We start from the raw sequence: 23,928 nt of genomic DNA, 5'->3' as shown, positions 1-23,928 counted from the left end.
GCTTTAAAAATTATCTAATATTTCTTCCTCATGGGAAGATTTAGCCAACCCATTCTTGAGAAAGAGGTTCAAATTTTCACAAAGATAGCCCAAATCTATCTTTTGTTAATGCATCAGTGTTGAACTACAGGTCAGTGAATAAAATGTATAACCCAATTCTCTTCAACAATTATATCTAAGCTTTCTGAAATGAATCTAAGTTCAGCAGGAGGATCAGAGAACTGCAACACACTATGACCACATTTCTCCATTTGGGTCTCAACAATTCTTATCTGAGAACTACGGCAGGTTAAAAGTTTCCTTCCACTTTTCTCAAAGATTTTCCAGTTTTGGGAGTGAAGACTGATTAATATGGTGAATTACTAAACTGTCAATATGCCTTAACTTCTAAGACTATTGTGATAGTGAGGAGGGGGAGGTCACTATTTTAAGTGGGTTTAGATTCTAATTTTTCTAATCACGGCATTGTATACATACTTTCCTTGTTCTACTAGTTCTGATTAAAACAAATAACTTTTATTATTATTATTATTATTTTAACACACAATACCCATTGTTGTTGTTAGGTACTGTGGAGCTGGTTTTAACTCATAGTGACCCTATATACCCATTGTCGATGTTGTTATGTGCTGTCGAGTCAGACCTGACTCATAGCGACCCTTCCTTGGGTTTCCAAGGTGGTTTCACTACAGAAGTAGATTGTCAAACTTTCCTTCTGAGGAGTGGCTGGTGAGTTTGGACTGCCAGCTTTCTGGTTAGCAATTAAACGCCTTAGGCACTACCCCACCAGAGATCCTAAACATTCACATAGATGAACTTAAAAGATCTACATGTTTACAGAGTCTAATTAATACACATGACTTTCTACTTTTGTTTTATTCTCTTTACATGAAGTATTCCAAATTCACACATACTGTTAAAAGTTTCTAACCAAAAAAGATTTGGCAAACTACGTCCATAATGATATTGCCTCAGAAAGCCAAGGAGGGGTCGCTATGAATCGAATGCCACTTGAAGGCAATGAGCTTGGTTTGGTTTTAGATGTAAATGTTTAACATGATGATAAAAATGTTTTAGTTAAAATGGTTAGCTTATCTCGAACTCTAAAAGATGAACAGAAATTAATAATAAGCAAAGATCTTCGGTCTATATATGGAATAGGAGCGCTGGTAGCATAGTGCCTAAGGCAGTTGACTGCTAACCAGAAGGCTGACAGTTCAAACCCACCAGCCATTCCTGGAAAGGAAGGTTGGGCAATGTACTTCCCTAGTGATACCACCTCAGAAACCCAAGGAGAGGTCACTGTGAGTCGGGGCCGACTGGACAGCACATAACAACAACAACAACAACAACAACATACAAGGAATATCTGAAAAACAAAGAAGACAGGCTGGGAGGGTCCCCAAACAGTTCTCTGTGTAAAAGGAATTGGCTCTGTAGCAGTTTAGGGAACAGTCAGAGGAAAGAATTATAGAAAAACTTCTGGGAGGGGAAAAAAAAAAAAAGGTTCCCTCAGCTAGCCTCAGGCTTTTGTTGTTGGTACTGAAGTAAAATTGAGGCAAAACTAAAGGAAATCATTAAGAACCTTAATTAGAGTTTTAGAAAAAAAAACACTGTTAATTTTATAGGAGTTGACAACAGCTTGCTTTGTTGGGTAGAAATTGGCTCCAAGTGCAGTTCTGGGATATGTCAGGGATCTTGGTGAGTACCGTGGCAAAACTGCTTCCACCCCACTCAGTTTCTCTAGCTAACTATAACCCCACATTAGTATTCAGATCCAGAAACTAGCAGAAGAGCTAACTGTGTGTAACTTCACTCACAGAGCAAATCTCCTACGTAAAGAGCCTAGAAGTCCTCTTCTGGTTATTTAGAGGGTCTACTAGTCTGTGTAGGAGCTCTGGTGGTACAGGGGTTAAAACATTTGGCTGCCAACCAAAAGATTGGCAGTTCGAAAACTTCAGCCACTCTGCAGAAGAAAGATGAGGAAGTTTCTTCCATAAAGATTTACAGCCTAGAAACCCTGAGTGATTCTCCTCTGTCCTACAGGGTCCTTATGAGTCAGAATCGACAATGGCAGTGGGTTTGGTTGTGGGTTGTATTGTTCTGTGCTACATTATAGTTCTGAATGGTTTGTCTTACTTATTTTTAAAAATCAAATACTATTAATTCTTCACAAATAGTGGAGGAAAAAAAAAAAGAAACTCACTGGAATTGTTCTCAAATTAAACAGTGATTCAAAAAATTTTCTGCTGATACCAGTATCATTATCTTTGCCTCCCCATGCAACTCAGAACCAAGCAGTGCCCAAACCAACACTCAAGTAGTCAAGTGAAGATCCAACAAGATTGAATAGTTAGTAGTAAGCTGTCTCTGTGTCTGGTGCCTATTCTCTGAGACTGAAAATAACTCACAGTGTGACAGTGAGAGAGCCTCAGATCCTGTCACCTCCCAGCTGGAATGGCTCCCCGTCAGCCACGGGATCAGTCTGATGCCACTTCACATGATTTACAAACATGCCATGCGTCAGCCGTGTCAGGTCACTGCTCACCCCATCCTTCCGTCTCCACTCCAGTCACACTGAATATGTACAATTTCACCAGAAAGAAGTTTCTCTCCAATCTTCTCTCTTTCTCTCTCTGTTTTTTTTTTTTTGTTTGCTTGTTTATTTCTTCAAATGCTAATGTAGGCTTTCCTGAGTGACTACTAATTGTGAGTCAGAACCTATGATAAATGAATGAATGAGCAGAAAGGCCAAATATGATGGAAAATTTGAACATTACTTCTCCTTTCTCTGTTTTTATTTCAGTCCTTTATTGTACAACTCTATGAAGTTTTGTTTTTGCTGATTTTTTTTAAAGCACAGTCGTTACTATTGCCAGGGTAGCCCCTATTAAGCCCCCTTAACGTTTGAGGTTTGGAAAAGAATACTGGAATCGTTCAGTTCAATCCTGATACTACAAATAGGGAAGTGATTAGAAAAAGGGAAGAGAGAGTTTTAATTGAAGGGGCTAATAGGAAAGATAACTGCATGGTCTGGGATTATTTCATCCCTGAAATATTATAAGTAGTTCAATCCAATGACAGAGTTTTTTAATCAATAGCCACACTCTTTAATGAACTCTGCTATCCTTATGAAAGACATATATTTAAATATTCTTTCTGTATCAGCTAAAAATTGAGAAAATAAACGCTTCCATTGTCGATTTGGACAGAAGTAAGAAAACAAAGTGGGGAAGCAAGAAAAAGAAGAGAACAGTTAAAAATTAATGACTTAATTATTACATAGAGGTCATTAAAGTGCGTTTCCTATAGATTATTTACTTCTTGGTAAACCATTCCATCTATGTCTTTCTGAAAAAAATAAAATAGGTAACCTTAGATATGAAAGCAGAAGGAGAAGAGTAGAATTCAGGATTTTATTCCTACTACATCAATTCTAAATACAGGCTGTCTCCAAGTAGGATTCCAGTACAATGAAGCTGTTGTAAATTTCTGATGTTAAGACAACACATGTCTTTTATTTTTTCAAGTTATCATTATTAGTTACTTTTATTATCAATATCTTTATAAATCTAATCTTTATTTGTCTTTGGATGTTGGTATGAGAATAATATCAGGAAATTATGTGTACAACATTGTTCATAGTACATATTACAAATGAGATGTATCAAAAATCAAAAGGATGATAGCAAATGCACTTCATGTAACTCTAATATGTTGTAAGTGAGGGATCATCTGGAAAGTCTACACAAACACACAACATGTAAATTCTTATATATTTTAAATTGGTACAATTTATATTTAATATATTTTTCTTTTTAAGTACAACCAAAACCCTGTATACCAAAGTAATTTGTTATTTTATATGAGTGTATATACACAATGATGAATACTTCCAAACACTGCATATATGTTATACACACAAACACATACACACACACATAGAATAATGTACTTTCTTAACAACATTTTATTGGGCAAATAAAAATTGAAGAAAAATTAACAAACCATAGTTTAAAGAAACTACACATTTCCAATATATGGTTGCTTTAGCATATATTTATTTCTTTACTGTAATTAATACTTGTGTATTTAGTTTTAAAAATTAAATCAGTTCATACCATGAATATCTAAAATACTGAGAAAAACATACTTCAGTATACTTTATAGTTTCCATTTAAAAACTACAAAAGGTATTTAAAAAAGGAGTTTGCACATGTAACCAATGTTTGTCATTTATTAATGCACACCTTTAATAAAATTCCTTTGTAAAGGGAAATTCAAAATGTTTTTAAAAATGATTTTAACATGAAAAATTAAAAGTTTAATTAGCTTAACTATATTTATGGAATGTGTAATATCAAGTAATATTTTGAGATAAAAAAAGATTTCAACAACTCTTCTGATTGAGCATACATTTCTAATTGCCGTTTTCTGTGCATAATTATGGGTTTTATTTCTAATTGATCATGGTACTTACTTACCTCCACATCTCGGAATTGGTCCACTCCACATCACTTTTCCATCCATAAGAATACATGTGATTGTTTCTGTTCCCTGGGTTTTAATAAATCCTTCTTCACAAATAACTGAAATTGAACTTCCTAACTGAAAGTTGTCCCCAAACCGTCGTGCATTGATTGGTATTCCAGGATCCGGACACTCATTATGTCCAAATGCTTCAGATAACAAAGAAACAAAAAGGACAAAAACAAGCACCATGAGAAGAGAAAGACTCATGTGTGTTTCGGATGAGAAAATGTGGTTTGCAAAAGTGTTATGTTAATTTTTAGAAATCCTTTACCTTATTTATTTTTTAAAAAAGGACGTTGTCCTCTGATCATATTTGTTCACCTGTGATTGAGCTCTGGTGGCACAATGCCTAAGGCATTTGACTGTTAACCAGAAGGCTGGCGGTTCAAACCCACCAGCCCCTCCTCAGAAGGAAGACTGGGCAATCTACTTCTACCAAGGAGAGGTCGCTATGAGTCAGATCCAACTTAATGGCAGTGAGTTTTTTTGTTTTGTTTTGTTTTTGTGATGAGTAATAGGGCTTATTGTTTTAAAATATGAATTTACTCTAAGGTTACACAATTTAAATATAGAATTGTTTCTGCTTATTTCTAGAGATCCTTATGATTAATTTATTTAAAAATGTCCTATAAAAACTGGTTAGAATTCCAGTTAATGTGAATACAGAGAAGGTTGACTATATCCCACAGGAAATTTTTCTCATGATTCACTCTATTGGGAATGGCAAAATAGTCTTACTGTGAGAATTATGCTCTGTCTAGAAAGAAAGTCATACAATATCTTCATAATTTTCTATGCTATTTATATTCTACCATCAATGTTTTTTTTGTAATTACCATGTTCCAGGCACTGTAATGTGTGCTTTAAGTATGCTATTATCTCATTTAACATTTAGAGCAATCTAATGAAGAAAGTATCCTACCTACCCTAAAGAGACACGTGAGATTCAGTAAAAGTTAAGTAGCTTGCAGCAGTTTATAGAGATAGACTATGATAGAATTTAAATGTATTCCCTGGTCTGGCTTTTCATTTCCTCCCCTACAACATATTGCATTTCACATTATTTATCTTACGTCTCACAGGGGAATGTGAGTTCTTGCATTCAGGATAGCTACATTCTCTGCCCTGCTTCTCCTGAGGTGTATATATAGCCTACAGATAAATATCAGAGGAGACAATATGTTAACAGGTTAATATACTTATGTACTAAGTATGTAAGCATGTAGCAGAAGTATAATGACAACATGTTTATTTGAATTTGTTATGGATTATGTAATTGTATGACCATACAAGTTTTTATCTTTACTCATCTGGATGACCAACTATGTACTATATATATATATATATTTTTTAACGAGTGTAATGTATCCTAGTTAAATGAGTAGCAGCCATCTAAGATACAACTGCTGGTCTCTACTCTTCTGGAACAAAAGGAATGAAGAAACCCAAAGACTCCAAGAAAAAAAAACTAGTCCACAAGATTAGTAGTCCACTAACCATGGCCTCTTCTAGACTGAGAACAGAAGAAATAGATGGTGCCTGGTTACTGCTTACAACCATTCTGACCAGAGATGCACACACAATAGAATGGACAGAATGGGAGAAAAATGTAAAGCAAAACCCAAATTCCTAAAGAAGATAAGACTTACTGGGCTGATAGAGACTACAGAAAACCCTGAGACTATCTCCCTAAGACACTCTTTAAATTTAGAATTGCAGCCACTTCTAGAGGTCAATTTTCAGCCAAAACAAAGATTTACAAAATAAATAACAATGAAGACTGTGTTCTCTTAAACAATCGACTATATAAGATGAAAGAGTCAATATTTACCCAAAAGCAAAGATGAGAAGGCAAAGTAGAATAGAGAAGCTAGATAAGTAGAAATAGAACAAATAAAATGGAAATAATGAGAATGGAAAATTATAAGCAATATCACAGAACAATTTGTATAAAAACCTTTAAGTGGTGTTTTGATTCTCTAGAGCTGCTATAACAAACATACCATAGTGGATGGCTTTACCAGGGATTTATTCTCTCACAGTTTAGGAGGCTAGAAGTCCAAATTCAGAGTGCTGGCTCTGAGGGCTGGGTGGAAGTCCCCTGACCTTGGGATCCAGCTCTGCCTCCTGTTCCTGGCTCATTGGAGGTGGAGGCTTCTTGTAACTCATGCAGCTGTTGGCTGCTGAGGCTGATGAATCCAAGGTCAGCAAGCAGAATGGCACAATGCCATGATCAACATAGTACATGACAGACTGTTGTTTCAGGACCAGGAGCAATCCCAAGATCAGCAAGTAACACAACAGGCCAGTGAGATGGAGACTCAGCCACCCACGGGATGCAACTGTGCCAAAAGCTATAGACCTTCTTCAAAACTTCCCCATATATATTTGAAGGAGGCCACAGACCGAAGGTGAGTAATTAGCTGCTTATAGCATATTCCACCATGGAGTTGATTCCAATATTATCATGGGGAATAACTGAATCCAGCTGCCCAGACACTCAAACCATGGCCGACCCAAGCTGGCATGCAACTTTAACTACCACAAGTAGGAACCTAGTTTGCTATGTAAACTTTCATCTCATATATAACAAATTATTTTTAAAATAAAAAAAATCAGTATAATATAAATGGAAAAGTACTTAAAGTAGCAAAGTCTAATTTTATAAAATATATTTTGGGAGTTCTACAACTTAATATTAAAAAACCCAAAACCAAACTCACTGCCATCAATTAGATTCCAACTCATAGTAACCCCCATCAGATTTCTGAAGCTGTAAGTCTTTATGGATGTAAATCATCTCATCTTGCTTCTGCAGAATGGCTGGTGGGTTGAACCACTGACCTGGTTAGCAGTCAAGTGCCTTATCCACTACGCCACCAGAATTTCTCATTATATTCATATTGTGTGGAAACATGCACTTATTTTCAATTTTCTCACTAATCATCACTTTGATATCATGCACAAATTACATAATTTTATTATCCATTCTCTTCCATTGGATGACTAATCATGAAATGTACATTGTTGAGTAAAACAGCACAAAAATATATTTAATGTAAATTCTAAATATATAAAATACATTTTGTGAGTACAGTTATTTCAAATCATAATTTTATTTTGTGCTTTCAGAAAATACACAATTTTGTTTAAACCTGGTTGCTCCTACTTGTAATTTTCAACTGACGCAATTTCAGAATAAAAGGATCATAATAGTAAGCATTAAATGTAATTATTTGCACATGGTGGATTAAGCTATTTAAGAGAAAAAGAATAAGTAATTTGGAGTCACATTTGTGTAACATCCTGAAAATACCATAAACATTAAAGTTAAAAGTATTATGCACTTAAGAAAACTGCAATTATAGATAGATTCATACATGTATTTATCTATATATATGAAATATGAAAATAAGACTCTCCGGTAAAGCAACCATTTTATACTGCAAGTCTCTGACACATGTCACAATTAATTTAACTTTAAGGATGTGTGATTACTCTTTAATCACACATCATTTAACAACTTGTTAGTGACAGTATTCACCACTGCCAGTGTCACTTGAAGAGACAACAACTGCATTTTATTACTAATTGCCAAAACTCAACATTGAATGGGTCCTCAGTGGGGGTGCAATTCTTTTTTAACAGAAAATATGAAGAGCTGGAAACTAAATCCTATTGTTATGTGACATAAATATTAACTCATCAAGTTGGTCAATATCTAACAGAGCTTCAAGGGAAATCAATAAAAATCAATCAGCATTCTATGGCTTCAGGTAAACATTTGTAAGCAGAAGCATTAGAATGTAAGTACATTAATCCACTAACATATTTTCTTCTCTATGTGATTTATCTTTTAGCTATATTTATGTCATATTTAAACAGTAAATTCATCCTTTTAAAAACAAAGACTATGACTAATAAACTACAACCAAACCAATCCTGTTGCCTGGAGATTCCCACTCTTAGCAACCCTGTGGGACAGAGTGTTGTTGTTATGTGCCGTCGAGTCGGCCCCGACTCATAGCAACCCCTCCTTGGGTTTCCGAGGCAGTATCACTACGGATAGTCGGATTGCCCAACCTTCCTTCTGAGGAGTGGCTGGTGGGTTTGAACCACCAGCCTTCTGGTTAGCAGTCAAGTGCTTTAGCCACTATGCTACCAGAGCTCCTGTGGGACAGAGTAGAACTTTCCTATTAGGTTTCTCAGTGCTGTAACGCTTTAGGGAAGTTGGTTGCCACATCTTTCTGCCATGGAGAGGCTAGTGCATTCAAACTGTAGAAATTCCAGTTAGCCACCTAGTACTGAACCACTTCACCACCAAGGCTCCCAAACAACAGTGAAATAAAAAATCTCCAATATAGAGCAATATAATAACCATAGCAAGCCAATATAAGGAGTCAATGCTGTATTTCAAAAGCTAGCTAAACAACACTTAATGTTTACAGATCATTTACTAGGTATTAAATATTCTAGCAAAGGAGCTATTGTGGCGTAGTGCCTAAGATATTTGACTGCTGACCAGAACGTTGGTGGTTCGAACCCACCAGCCGCTCTGCAGAAGGAAGACTGGTCAATCTATTTCCATAAAGATTTTCTGCCTCAGAAACCCAATGGGGGTCACTAAGAGTCGGAATTGACTAGATGCCAATGAGTTTGTTTTTTTCTGTTTAAAGTAATCTATTAAGGAACTCTGGTGGTGTAGTGGTTAAAGTATTTGGCTGCTAATCAAAAAGCAGTGGTTCCAACCCTTCAGCAGCTCTGCCACAGGAAGATGAGGTAGTCTGCTTCTTTAAAGATTTACAGACTTTGAAACTGTACGGAGCAGTTCTACTCTGTCCCCTACAAGGAATGTGACCATGATTAGGAATAGACTCCACAGCAATGGATAATGGGTATATGTACTTTCTTCTAAATACTTTACCTGAATCAACTAATTTTGTCTTAACAGCCATCCAATGGGTTTTCCTGATGAAACTGAGGCTCATATGTAAAACTTAAAAATGCAGCAAAGCCAAGATTTGAAATTGCATGGTCTGACCTCAGAGCCAATACTCTTAATCACTAAAGTATTTTTTCCCCCATAGAGACTTTGTTTGCTAAGTCAGCTCTGGGCTCCAGAATCCCAAAGCTAATGATTTTTTTTCTATGTGATTATTCTGCAACCTTACGTATTTTGTCTTTAGAATTATCACTCTGTTAGGTTATTATTTGTTTAAAGTACCTTATGATTTATGAACATACTGAAGAAAGATCTATCTCTTCTAATGTTCGCATACCAGTAACAAAACAAAGTATATGATGCATAATAGTTTTGAGTTTTTCTATATGGCAGGGCTCTTAGTAACAAAAATAAATGACAGAACAAATGGTAAAATGTGGTCAGAAATCAAAGATTAAATGACCATCCGGGTACAATTAGGTATATGACTTGCTGAAGGTATAAGCCTATTTCCTTCTTTGTGAAACAAGAGAGCATGATCCCTTTGTAGTTCTAATTTGAAGAAATATGTTATAGGGAAAATAAAACAAACTTACTGTTATAAGTGATATTAAAGCCACGTCCTGACATTGAATGGTCAGCTTGAAATTCCAGTCGCAATATATGACTATTGCTAGTAAGATGGGAAGGCACCTCAGCCCCAGTAAAGGTTCCGAGAATTGGGGAGTCTGGCGAATCCCCATCTTTAACAGCAAGGAAGTCAAACTGGGATTCCAGATCAAAGTCGTTAAAGGAGAGGTGGATGCGGCTCCCGGGATCGGAGATGATTGTCCAGATGCAATTTAAATTATTTCCATACCCTTCTGGGTAATCGGGAGAAAGAACTGTTCCCATCGGTGCAGTAAAGTTAGAGAGGCAAGGAACTGTCGGAAATAGGGAGGTTACCAAAGAGAGTAAATGTTTAAAGATAATAGTTACTTCATTTTTATCTTTCACAATTAAGAAAATCAAGAAGACTTGTGATAATATTAAATGATGTAAATTATCCTTTTCAAGCATCTTAAAATAGTTTTTTAAATTGTAAAATAATACAGATTCACCATAGTAGAACTTTAAAAAACAAAAAGTATAAAAAGAAAATAAATGCATTGTTCAACGACCTAAATATCACCACTCACATTATTTCCTTCCTTTTTTCCACCCTCCCTTCATCCCTCAATTGTGCAGAAAGAAATTGTTACCATTTTTCACATGTTAGAAAAGATAAACTTAAGACTATATGATTAAATAGGCACAAAAATGTAATTGGACTAGTAACAGCAATCTATTTTTATATTTATCATGCTCATGTTAGAATGCTGTACAAAGTTTTAGTTTCTGTACTTAATAAATAATATAAAACAAATGTATGTAGTTTCCATAGAAAATAAAAATGCCATTAAATAATTGAAGATAAAAATATCATATAAATATAAGGAGATGAATTAACTTTAGAAATAGCCACCAGTGGGTGCTGATGTTTGGCAATTGGGAAAGTAGCTAAAGAAGAGCTCTCATCCCCAAGGAATGAAGGCCTTTCACCTACTACCTCCCAGTTTTTTTTTGTTAAAATATTCACATGGTAGGAAATTTGGAAAAAAGGTGAAGGATAAAGTACAGAAAATAAAATTATAACTCAGAAGTTATAGTTAAAACAATGATACATTTTCTTCCAGCTCTTTTTTGTTTTGTTTTTTGGTACGAGTGCTTACATGCTATTTTTTCTGTCTTCCTGTTTTCACTACTATGTGTCAGAAAATTGCTTATTTTTTATTACTTGAAATGGTTGGCCTCCTGTCACATAAATTAACATTTTAAAAATCCTCATTTACTTCTTTAAAAATGTTAAATAATCAAACGTTTTCAATAAGGAAAACAGTTATAGATTACAACACATATTGTAATTCAAATAAAATGGCTATGAAATATAGGTCTCAAAAATGCTATTTTTTTTGAAAAATAAAAATGTTAAAACAAAATCTGTGCTAATGCCTTTGTAGGGAATAAAGTGTTTCACAAACGAAAGACATTATCATTATAAGTTGGACATAGATGAAAACACTTATTTTTTTTTTTTTTATTAGGATTTGGGTGAAGATTTACAGAGTAAATTCACTTTTCATACAGCAGTTCACATATACTTTGTCTCATGTCATTGACCAAAATTTACAATGCAGCAGCTCCCCTCCCACTTCCTCCCCATAGTTACCTCCTCCCAGTGTCCATCCCTTCATACTCTTCTGCACCCTGAGCTATCTCCCTGTGCATAAGCAGCCCTTCCTTCTCCCATGATTGTTCTCTCCAGGGCGTGTGTCTACTTGAGGTAAATGTTTAACTCACATGCCTGTACTTTGTTTGGCTGGAAACCACAGTTGTGGGTTCAATTCCAGACCTGAAGGGCAGCTAGGGGCCATAGTCTCAGTGGTTACACCAGGCTCTATTGGACCAGCAAACCTGGTCCCCACCTTTTTTTTTTTTTTTTTTTTTTTGCCTCCAAATGGTTTTGAGTTTTGTTCCACATTGTTCTCCCTCTTTATGCAGGATCTCCTACACCCCTTCCAAGTGGATGGCAGTGGTAGCTGGGCACCATCTAGTTCTTCTGGTCTCATAGTTGTATAGGTTGCAGATCGGATGGTGTACCAGTCGCTAGGACTGATTGTTTCCATTAATTTTGGTTTTCTTCTTTCTTCTTGACGAGGAGAGACCCGTTGTTGCATCTAGATGGCAGCTTCCTAGCTTTTAAGGTCCCAGTCGCTACTCGCCAAAGTAGTAGGTGGAACAATGTTTTGTATAGTATGTTATGCCAATTGAGCTTGATGTCCCCTGCGACTATGGTCCCAAGCCCGCAGGATCAACTACTCGGTCCCTCTGGGTAGCTGGCTGTGACCAAGCAATGACCATAACCTTGCCCCTTGTCAGCTCTGCTATACACCTGGGAATTCTGATCATTCACATGAACTTATAGGCCCATTGTCTGCCAACCCTATATATGATCTTGGATACACTCTCCATTTAGACATACCTAATTGTTTAGCTTGTTCACCTATCTATCCGTCCCTATACCCATGTTTGCTTTCACTGACAACTCAGTACTGTATATGCAAAAGGGTTCATATTTGTTGTCTGTACTGCCCATGTAACTCTCTATATCTTTCTTAGATGAAAACACTTATGTTTTAAAACCAAAAAATTATATTTTCTTTCATGATTATTAGCTAATGTGTTATTATGTGTGGATATTACAAACTAAAGTGTAAAATGTTCAATATGAAATGCACAGCTGGTAAGTCATATTATTTGGTGATAAAGACAGTATTTATTGAACCTGAAAGTGCATCGATAGATAATATAAATTATGTTTTATTGCAGTTCTACTGGAATATTTAAAGGTATTTGGAAAATATATTATTTTAATTCAAGCATGTTGTATATCACAAACATTAATGAATTTCATTCTATGCAATATAAACAAATGCCATGTAAATAAAGTATGCATTAGTGTGAGCATCTAAAAGCAAAACTAAGTTGTTGCATTATACATAGAATATAAACTTTCAAGATTTTAAATGTTTCTGATTGAAAATAAACACATACAATCTTATTAAAATAAGTGAGTCTATTAGAATTAGCTTAGATGTATAATTTCCATAAGAATTATGCTATCTGTAAAATATAAAATGCCACTGTCGCAGGAACACATGCAATATATACTTTGCAATTACCCAGTGAACTATGTTAACTTTATTTAAATCTGTAATGAAATTTATAGTTTGGCATAAGCACACTTGTTAAAGATAGTATCAAAAAGTGCTATTCGTCCAAAAATAAGCACTCAGTTCCAACTCTTTTCAATTAATTCAAATGCAATTGTATCAAGGACAGGGTAACATATGCTCTTTGCAAGCAAAGCATTTGGTACTCACAGATGCAGATGGGTATGTTTGCAGACCACTGGTTATTCTCTTGACAAACAATGGATTTCTCTCCAATTAATTCAAACCCAAACTGGCACTCAAATCTTAAAACATCACGATTAGAAAATCCATCTCCTTCTCTAATTCCATATAAGGGTGTACCAGGATCTCCACAGCTTTCTTTCTCAATTTCTGTAGAAATATAAAATAAAAAGTCACCTGTGTAGGGTTGCAAGCATAGAGTACCCATACTATTAATTTAGTAGTTATACACTCTCAGTAGCTGAGACATTTCAGAACAAATATCGACACATTGTCCAATCTTAATTTTGTTTTCACTTGTCACTGTTACAGACATGATTTGCTGAAATGATATTTAGTTGAACAATTAGTGAATTTTTCTCATTTTGTAGATGTGGAAACTGAGATCATTAGTGCTGCTGAGATTGTCAGAGGCCATGTAAAATTATGAAAAGATTTCATACATTCTGTGTGTACTACATACTATATATACATACACATCTTCTCCAAGTCCAAAAGATTTTTTAATTCCTGTAATTTGTACATGATACAATAAAGCCTTAGACTGTAACCAGGACAGGTGGAAACATTCCCTATGTCACTGTTCCTACAGCAATCAGTGAGTAACTTTATCACAGTCTCTACCAGACTCTTTGGTAGTTGTTGCTTGGTTGATTTGCTCTAATTAAATATAAATAAATAACTCTTTGAGGGTAAGAATCAATGTTGCATTCCAAATTACCCAACTATGTTTTCAATCTTCAATAAATGTTTATTTAATGAATTGAATTGAAAGAGATTAAAAAAAAAACCTCTTTTAAAAGCACATTAAATTAACCATTTTAAGTATATTCAAAAAACCTTAAATAACTAGAATCTTCACTGCAAAGACATGAGTGTCAGTAATAAATGATCGTGATAATTCTTTTTTGTTTTTAAGTCACATGAAATGAAACAAGTGCAGTTGTCTTCAGAAAAACAACAGCAAAACTTAAAAATAATTAAAAATTTGGAAAATAAAAATGGTTTATAGTCTCTTATTATATAGTCTCTACTGACATTCCAACATTCACACCCACCAACACCACCAACACCATTTTGGTATGTTTTCTTTCCAGTTCTTTATCTATGATTTTATAATTGCACACACACATATAATATGTGGTATTATAACCATTTGTTTGTGATTATGAATATCTATATATATGTATATAGTAGAAGCTCTGGTGGCATAGTGTCTAGGGCATTTGACTGCTAACCAGAAGTTTGGTGGTTCAAAGACTCAAACCCACCAGCCACTCCTTGGAAGGAAGGTTGGGCAATCTACTTCTGTAGTGATACCGCCTGGGAAACCCAAGGAGGGGTTACCACGTGTTGGATCCGACTCGATAGCAGTGAGATACATAGTAACCAGTATATGTTTTGGAGATTTTTTTAATCATCCTTGCATCCTTAGAAGAAACCTAAGATGATTATAATGATTTATTAATATAATGTTGTTGTTGTTGTTGTGTGCTGTCGAGTCGGCCCCGACTCATAGCGACCCCTCCTTGGGTTTCCAAGGCAGTATCACTACGGAAGTAGGATTGCCATATAATAGATATTTGATATTTTATTTAGACAGTTTATATATATTCATAAGTAGCATTGGTCCATATTTTTTTCCTTCCTGTTCCTATTTAAATTCAATACCAAAAGAAGAGTTTAATAATTTCCTATCTTTTTTTTTATTTGAGTCTAAAAGAAAAAAAATTGGATTCCTGAATGTTAGAACTTGATAAAAAGCTCACTGAGTCTGGTGTGATTTTAAGATAGATATCTCTCATTTCAACTTTTTCAATTAAATTTTTTGCCTAATATTTACAACTGATGTACATTATACACACTTAATTGTGTTCATGCAAAACCTGTACAGAGACCAAGAGGGAGTCATTGGAACAGAACAAGGAGAACTGCATGATTTAAAATCAGAAAAGATGTAACTTCAGGTTTAATTTCTGCATCATACTTATTCAATCTGTACATTGAACAAATAATTCAGGAAAGTGGACTATATGAAGAAGAATGCAGCATCAGAATTGGCAATGACATGTCCTTGCTCACTGAAAGTGAAGGGAACCTGAAGCACTTATGATGAAGATCAAAGACTACAGCCTTCAATATGGATTATACCTCAACAGGAAGAAAACAAAGTCCTCACAACTGGGTCATTAAGCAACATTATTATAAACGAAGAAAAAATTTATTTATTTTCAGCCTTTTTTGTTTCCTATAAAAAACAAATTAAAGTCTATAAATATCTTTTAGGACACTGCTTTAATATGGACAACTTTTATTGTTCGCTTCTAAATAGTCTGTACTTTCTATTTTGATTTCCTCTTTAACTCAAAAATAATTTCAGAGTGTTTTTAAATTTATGGTTTGAGGGTATAATTTTAATGCTGTTTTCTAATATTGTTGTTTGATATTCAGTGTATGTCCCACAGTAGGTAAATCAGTGAATTATAGTCTATTCAATTTGTTATACTTGCCACATTGAAATTCTTTATGCTTTTAATTCTGTTTCTACTTTGTCAGTTTCTAAAAGGAGCATGTTAAAGTACCAAAATGTATGTGAATTTTGTCACATTTCTTTACTGTTGAATCAAATTTACATGTTTTATACCATCATTTAGTCATTCAATTTATACAGCAAATTTATTGTGCAGCTTTGATATGTCAACTGATGTTCTAGGTATTTGAGGGCATGACTGAGTAATCTTAATGGTACTGTAACAGAAACAGCACAGGTAAATGGCTTTAACCAACAGAAATTAATTTTGTCACAGGTTAGGAGGCTGGAAGTTCCAATTCAGGATGCCCGCTGTAGGGGAAGGCTTTCTCTGTCAGACCTGGAGGAAAGTTCTTGACTCCTTTCAGCGTCTGTGGGCCCAGTGTCCCTAGGAGATCTTCATTTCTCTTACCCTCAATCTTCTCCAGGGTCTAGGAGTTTCTCAGCATAGGGACCCTGTGTTCAAAAGCCATGCTCTGCTGTCAGATTTTTTTCTTGGTGTTAGTCAGGTCCCTCTTTCTCTGCTTGCTTCTTACTCCTTCTATCTCTTGTAAGATAAAAAATAATTTGAGTCACACCCAAGGGAAATTCCTTTTCCATTGGACCTGGACTGTGACTTGAGGAAGGGTGTTGCATCCACCATTACAACTGCTTTGCTAATCACATTAGATTACATCACAGGGATCATCATGTCTTTGCATAACTGCCAACTTACATCATTGCATTACTGCCAAACCACTGAGAATCATAGTGCAGCCAGGTTGACACATAGTTTGGGGAACTCATTATAATCCATGACAGAACAAATCACTGACTAAATGGACAGTGATACCTGCCAAGACCATATATCCCACTGAAAATAAACTGAAATAATAAATCAATATTGTATGTTATAAGATAGATGGTATGGTGGAAAAAGAAGATCTAGCAGGAAACAAAAGAGTTGAAGTGTTAGGTGGCAGTTATCGAAAGAATAATAGAACAAAACACTGCTGGATCCTATTTCCATAAAGGCTTAAAACCAAAAAAAAAAAAAAAAACCCTCTGCCCTCAAATCAGATCTAACTCATAGCGACCCCTCCTTGGGTTCCTGAGGAGGTTTCACTACGGAAGTAGATTGCCCAACCTTTTTCAGAGAAGTAGCTGGTGGGTTTGAACCACCAGCCTTCTGGTTAGCAGTCAAATGCCTTAGGCACTATGCCACCAGAACTCCCCCATAAAGGCTTAAAGCCTTGGAAATCCTATAGGCAGTTTTACTCTGCCCTAAAGAGTTGCTGTGAGTGCAGAAACAACTTGATGACAATTAGTTAGTTGGTTTTATTCCAATGACATGAACTTAATTATTTTATAGTAATTTTGACTCCTAGAACATAAAGAAAAAGGAGCTCTGGTGGCGTAGTGCCTGAGGCATTTGACTGGTAACTAGAAGGCTGGAGGTTCAAACCCGTCATCCACTCTCCGGAAGGAAGACTAAGCAATCTACTTCTGTAAAGATTTATCCCTCGGAAACCCAATGGATGTCTCAATGAGTTTGGTCTGGTTCGGAGAACATAAAATGTAGAACATAAGTTTAGAATTCCTATAAAATATGTTGCTTCCACTGGCAATAAGCTAAGCCTCATCCACAACTAAATTTGGAAGTAATAAAGTAAGCTTTCGCTCTCAGCGTCTGAGGCTAACACCCATGGAATAGCACCTGGTTCCGCGGGCTTTCTTCTTTGCTGTAACGTACAGAGATTAGAAACTGGAAAAGAGGTGCTGAAATAAATGGGGACAGGAGGTCAGAAAAAATACAAGGAAAGTACACCAAAATGCTCTCATGGAGGGAGATGAGAGCCAAATTGGAAATATAGGTTTCAATGGCCGTGGCTGAAATATATAGAGGGGGAAAAAAAAGTGAACACTGTATTTTAAGTGACCAAGTAATTTTATCCTTCATGTCTAAAGTAATAAACTGTAATTTTAAATTCAATCAGATTTCCACTCAAAGAGTAACATCAGGGCTTAAAGTTACATAGAATTTCTCATTGATCAGTCCTTGACTTGACAACAGTTGACACCGTAATTCAAATACTTCACAGAGAAACTGTGTAAGTTAAAAGAAAGTGATCTGTAAAACTTGCAGTTTTGCTGATTCTTAATGTTAAACAGCCTCTTGGGAATCTCATTACCTTACCAATGGGCTTGCAAAGGTTAAGAACTATAGAATCGTGCAGCTAGAAAACACATTAAATTAAACTACGTCTCACCTTCAAGCACCTTAGACAAATGAGACTATAGTGCACACTATAGATTTTGATAAGGAAATCCATAATTTCCCAGGCAAAGTAATGAAGAACAAGTTGGCAGTAATAAACATGTAAAGTATTTTACAATCACAATGAACACTGCCATTAAAAATGCCTCAGATTAGGTACAAAAAGTTTAATTAAAAATATGTAAAATTCAGAATAATGAGAGAAAGCTTCCAAAATTTATCATTTTGCAAGGAGCTGATGAGAAAGAACATCTGGAGCTAGGAGTTTAGTAATAAACTATTTTGAGATACAGAAAATAGAGTGTCTAATAGAATAATCAATTCTTTAAAATTATTTGAACAGCTCCTCAGAAGGAAGATTGGGCAATCTACTTCCATAGTGAGACTGCTTCAGAAACCCAAGGTGGGGTTGCTATGAGTCAGATACCACTAGACAGCAGTGAGTTTGAGTAATAATAGAATTAAAAGCCAACCCAATGTTATTGAGTCAATTCCGACTCATCAACCCTATAGGACAGAGTAGAACTGGACCATAGGGTTTCCAAGGCTGTAATTTTTTACAGAAACAGACTCCCTCATCTTTGTCCCACGAGGCAGCTGGTGGATTCAAACCACCGATCTTTTGGTTAGAGGCCGAATGCTTAACCGTTGTGCCACCAGAGTTTGAGAATTCTTTATCTGTGCTAAAAACAACATGCTTTTCTTTAGTTCTAAATATGTTACTTGATGTATAATTAATTTGGAGTTGTGTTGATGGTGATGCTACTATATTTATGAATAACCACTTCTATTCTGTCATCTCAGTATCCAGGGCTCAATTTAGAGGATATTAGGACAACTGTGAGTGATATCTAGTGACAGAAAAGAAGCAATTTGCCAGCCTTTGCAGACAGAAGTCAAACCTATGAATTTGGATTCTGTAGCATTTTGCTCCAATCCAGTGATTATCAGACTTTGTTTTCACTTTGGGATTCCGGGGTTTTATGCAAGACCCTCTTCAACATTTGTAACTCCATGCATTTTTTTTCCTTTTCAAGAAAATATGTTGGAATATAGAAAAGTGAAGGAAAGATTATTTTAAGGATGGGATGATATAAGCTCTAATTTAATTAAGCAATAAATAAATAATTTATAAATGTAAGCGACTAACCATTATTTGTAACATGTTTCTTGAAACTTCACAATCATTTAAAATACACCACAGTGTGACACTAGGATTAAGAACTAATGCTGTAACCCAGTATTTTCCTGGTTTATATATTTGTTTCATTTTCCAAAATAATTTAATACGATGAGGTGAGAATCATTTTTTTAAGCACTTTCTGATGATAATTAAATATTTTAGTTCTTGGAATTTGAAGGCTACTCTTATTAGCTTAAAAATATTATATACATATATAACCAAAAAAAAAAAAAACTCATTGCCATTGAGTCACTCATAGCAATCCCCGTTGGGCTTCCAACACTATAAATATTTATGGAAGCAGATCCCTTCACCCTTCTTCTGTGAGTGTCTGGTAGGTTCAGACTTTTTGTTTGGCAGCCAAGTGCCTTACCACCACCAGAGCTCCGTTTATATGCATATATATATATATATATATATATATATATATACATATATACATATATACAAATGTGTATATATGTATATATACGGAGCTCTGGTGGTGCAATGCCTAAGGCATTTGACTGCTAACCAGAAGGTTGGCAGTTCAAACCCACCAGTCATTTTTCAGAAGGAAGACTAGGAATTCTACTTCGGTAGAGATACTGCCTTGGAATCCCAAGGAGGGGTCGCTATGAGTGAGAACTGACTCAATGGCGGTGAGTTTATACACACACACACACACAAAAAAAAAAACCTGTTCATGTCAGTCTACTATTTACCAATCATTCATTTTGTATCCAGAAGTGAGCTAGGAACAAGAGCCACAAACAGTTATGTTCCATATCTCTGTTCTTTAAAAAACACATAATTTATGAAAGCTGCCAACAGAGTGTAATCAGGATACGTTCTTTTTTAATTCCTAATCACATGCTTTTAAGAGATGGAGAAAAGATTATATTCCATTTAACAACTTTGCTGTAAAATGGAAATGTTTTAACATTCCAAAATGATTCCAGAAGTTGAGTGTATTTCTACATATTTTGACTTAGGAATACATTATGGTTTAGACAATTAAAGATAAAACATGAAGTGATAACTATATCCTCCTCCTGACCCTGAGGTATTGATCTTAAAATTTGAACAGATATTTTATATGTTTAATACTTTAAAAAGAGCTCTTTAGCACTTCTCTTTAGTTTGGAACTAGGTACTGTGTCCACTACAGATAGACAGCATGACAGGTAGGGAGTTGATTGAGGTTAGGAAACCCAGACCTATGCTCAATAGCACTTTCACTGTAAAAGTCTCAAATCGGTAGATGCCATTAGCCATGAAGGCAGCAAATTGTAAATAACCACATTATCAGTGTTTCAGGTACAATTACCTTAGACTTTTACACATTCATTCATTCATATGTACATTCAATCATCTATTACTATGTTCATTCCAAAAAAAATATTGAAATTGTAATAAATGTTTTGATAAATGTTGAGACTATCCGCATGAGTAAGATTGACTTTATTACTAAAAATTTAAGTGTACAAACATATAAAAGTAAGAGAAATAATGTGTTTTTTAAATATTTGTTGTTGTTAGTTGTTAGGTGCCACTTCAAACAAACAAACAAACAAAAACCAAACTCACTGCTGTCAAGACGATTTCAACTCATAGCGATCCCTCCTCCGGTATCTGAGGTGGTATCTCTACAGAAGTAGATTGCCCAGTCTTCCTTCCAGGGAGTGGTTGATGGGTTTGAACCTCCAACTTTCTTGTTAGCAGTCAAATGAGGTGCCACTTAGTAAGTTCCAAATGATAGTGACACTACATACAACACAATGCCACGTAACACTACCCCATCCTGCACCATCCTTATAATCATAGCTGTGCTTGAATACAATGTTGCAACTAGTGTGTCAATCTGTCTCATTGAGGGTCCTCCTCTTTCTCACTGACACTCTACTTCACCGAGCATTATGTCCTTCTCCAGGGACTGGTCCCTCCTGAGAACATGTGCAAAGTACATGAAATGAAGTGCTCAAAGAGATATCTGCTTAAAAAAAAAAAAAAAAAAAAAAAAAAACACCTTAAAGAGGTCTTTTACAACAGATCTTCCCAGTGCAAATCATTTGATTTCTTGACTGTTGCATCTATGAGCATTGATTATGGAGCCAAGGAAAATGATATACTTAACAACAGCAGTATTTTCTCCATTTATCTTGATGTTGTTTATTGGTCCAGTTGTAAAGATTTTTGTTTTCTTTTTGTTGAGGTGTAATTCATATTGAAGGTTCTTGTCTTTATTACTTTATTTACTTTCGTAAAGAGTTACCTCCTCAGCAACCCAAACAGGTTGCTATGAATCAGAATTGACTTGATGGCAGTGAGTTAGTTTGCTTTTGGTTTTTGTTCTTGGCATATGTACAGATTACACATGAACACAATTATGTATTCTGGAATTCTTATTCTTTTAAATATCATCCTGAATTTATTCTGAGGCACACAGATGAATGTCTTTGCATAGTCAATAAAACACAAGTAAACATCTTTGTGGTATTCTTGGTTTCAGCCAAGAGCCAACTGACATCAGCAATGATAGTCTTTGTTCCACGTCCTCTTCTGAATCTGGCTTGAATTTCTTGAAGTTCCTTTTTTTTTTTTTGCAACCATTTTTAAACTATCTTCAGCAAAATTTTACTTGTGCGTGATATCAGTGATATTGTTTGTTAATTTCTGGATTCTGTTAGATCACTTTTCTTTGGATTGGGTGCAAACATGGATCACTCTCTGTCATTTTATCAGCTTGGGAGCTTCCAAAGTTCATAGAGGGAGCACTGCCAGTGTTCCACACATTTGTAAAACATTTTAATGGGTATTACATCAATTCTTGGACCTTTGATTTTACCAGTGCCTTCAGTGCAGCTTGAACTTATTTCTTCAATACCAGCAGATCTTAATTACAAACTACCTCCTTGATATCAACCAGTTATTTTTGGTTTTGCAAGTCATCATATTATTTCCATCTTCTTTTGATGGTTCTGGCATAATTCAATATTTTTCCCATATGATCATTAAATATTGCCATTCAAGACTTATCTTCCCCCCCCCCTTCAGTTCTTTCAACTTAAGAAATGCCAATTCTGTTCTTCTTTTTTGGTTTCCTAACTTTGCATATTCCATTGTAACACTTTACTTTGACTTCTTGAGCTGTCCTTAAAAACCTTCTGTTTCACTCTTTTACTTCATCAATTCTTCCTTTCATTTTAGCTACTCTATGTTCAAGAGAAAGCCAGAGTGCTTTCTGACATCAATATTTGTCTTTTCTTTTTTTTCCTGTGTTTTTATAACTTTTTGCTTTCTTCTTGTATGATGCCCTTGATGTCATCCCATAACTCATCTGGTCTTTAGTCATTAGTGTTCAGTGCATCAAGTCTATTCTTGAGATGGTCTTTAAATTCAGGTGGGATATATTCAAGGCTGTACATTTGCTTTTGTGGACTTGCTTTAATTTTCTTCATTTTTAAATTGAATTTGCATGTGAGCAATTGGTGGCTTATTCTGAAGTCAATCGTTGGGCATGTTCTTACTGATTATCTTGAGCTGTTTTGTTGCCTTTTTCCACAGATGTAGTCAACTTGATTCCTGTGTATTCTATCTGCCACCGTCTACATATATAGTCACCATTTATGTTGTTGTAAAAAAGTATTTACAATGCATAACTCATTAGTCTTGCAAAATTCTATCACATAAACTCCAGTGTTGTTTTTATCACCAAGACCATATTTTCTAGCTGTTGCTGTTGTTGTTGTTGTTATGTGCCGTGAAGTCGGACCCAACTCATAGCGACCCCTCCTTGGGTTTCCAAGGTGATATCACTACAGAAGGAGATTATTTTCTAGCTAATAATCTCTGTTTCTAACTTTTACATTCCAATCAGCAGAAAATTATAAATGGATCTTGATTACATATTTTATCAAATTCGGACTATAGAAGTTGGCAAACATCTTCAATTTCTTCATCTTTGGCTTAAGTGATTGGTGCATAAATTTGAATAATAGTCTTATTAACTGGTCTTCCTTGTAGACTTATGGATATTATCCTACCACTCACTGACAAGAGTTGTACTTCAGAATAGATCTTGATATGTTCTTTTTGATGATGAATATGACTTCATTCCTTTCAATTTATCATTCCTTGGATAGCAGAATACATAATTGTCCAATTCTAAATGGTCACTACCAGCCCATTTTAGCTCACTTACACCTAGGATATCAATCTTTATTCATTCCATTTCATTTTTGATGACTTTCAATTTTCCTAGACTCATATTCCGTACATGCCACATTCTGATTATTAATGGATGATTGCATCTGTTTCTTCTCATTTTGAGTCATGTCACATCAGCATACAAAGGTTTTGAAAGCTTTAATCCATCCCTATCCTTAAAGTCAACTGTACTTTAAGAAGGAGATTTTACTCAGTGACATTTTTAGTGCCTTCTAACCTGATGGGCTCATCTATTGCCACTATATCACACAACTTTCTGCTGTTATTCCTAAGGTATTT

The 23,928-nt window shown here is 35.2% G+C and overlaps 1 protein-coding gene across 1 annotated transcript in view; it reads right to left on the bottom strand.

Moving 5' to 3' along the window:
- The window catches only part of CSMD3 (CUB and Sushi multiple domains 3), a gene marked incomplete at its 5' end in the record, with an annotated part of 1,439,134 nt that overhangs the window by 584,752 nt on the left and 830,454 nt on the right, over positions 1-23,928 (bottom strand). Inside the window, 3 exons of the mRNA XM_007955674.2 lie at positions 4,485-4,679; positions 10,072-10,398; positions 13,438-13,620. Coding sequence (XP_007953865.2) covers positions 4,485-4,679; positions 10,072-10,398; positions 13,438-13,620 — 705 coding nt within the window. The remainder of the gene's footprint in view (positions 1-4,484; positions 4,680-10,071; positions 10,399-13,437; positions 13,621-23,928) is intronic.

This window comes from Orycteropus afer, unplaced genomic scaffold (genome assembly GCF_000298275.1).
Source record: "Orycteropus afer afer isolate SDZICR_OR568_19922 unplaced genomic scaffold, OryAfe1.0 scaffold00530, whole genome shotgun sequence".
In the NCBI taxonomy this organism is placed as follows: domain Eukaryota; kingdom Metazoa; phylum Chordata; class Mammalia; order Tubulidentata; family Orycteropodidae; genus Orycteropus; species Orycteropus afer.
Note: the sequence above shows the minus strand (reverse complement) of the source record. Positions and strands in the feature narration are given on the sequence as shown.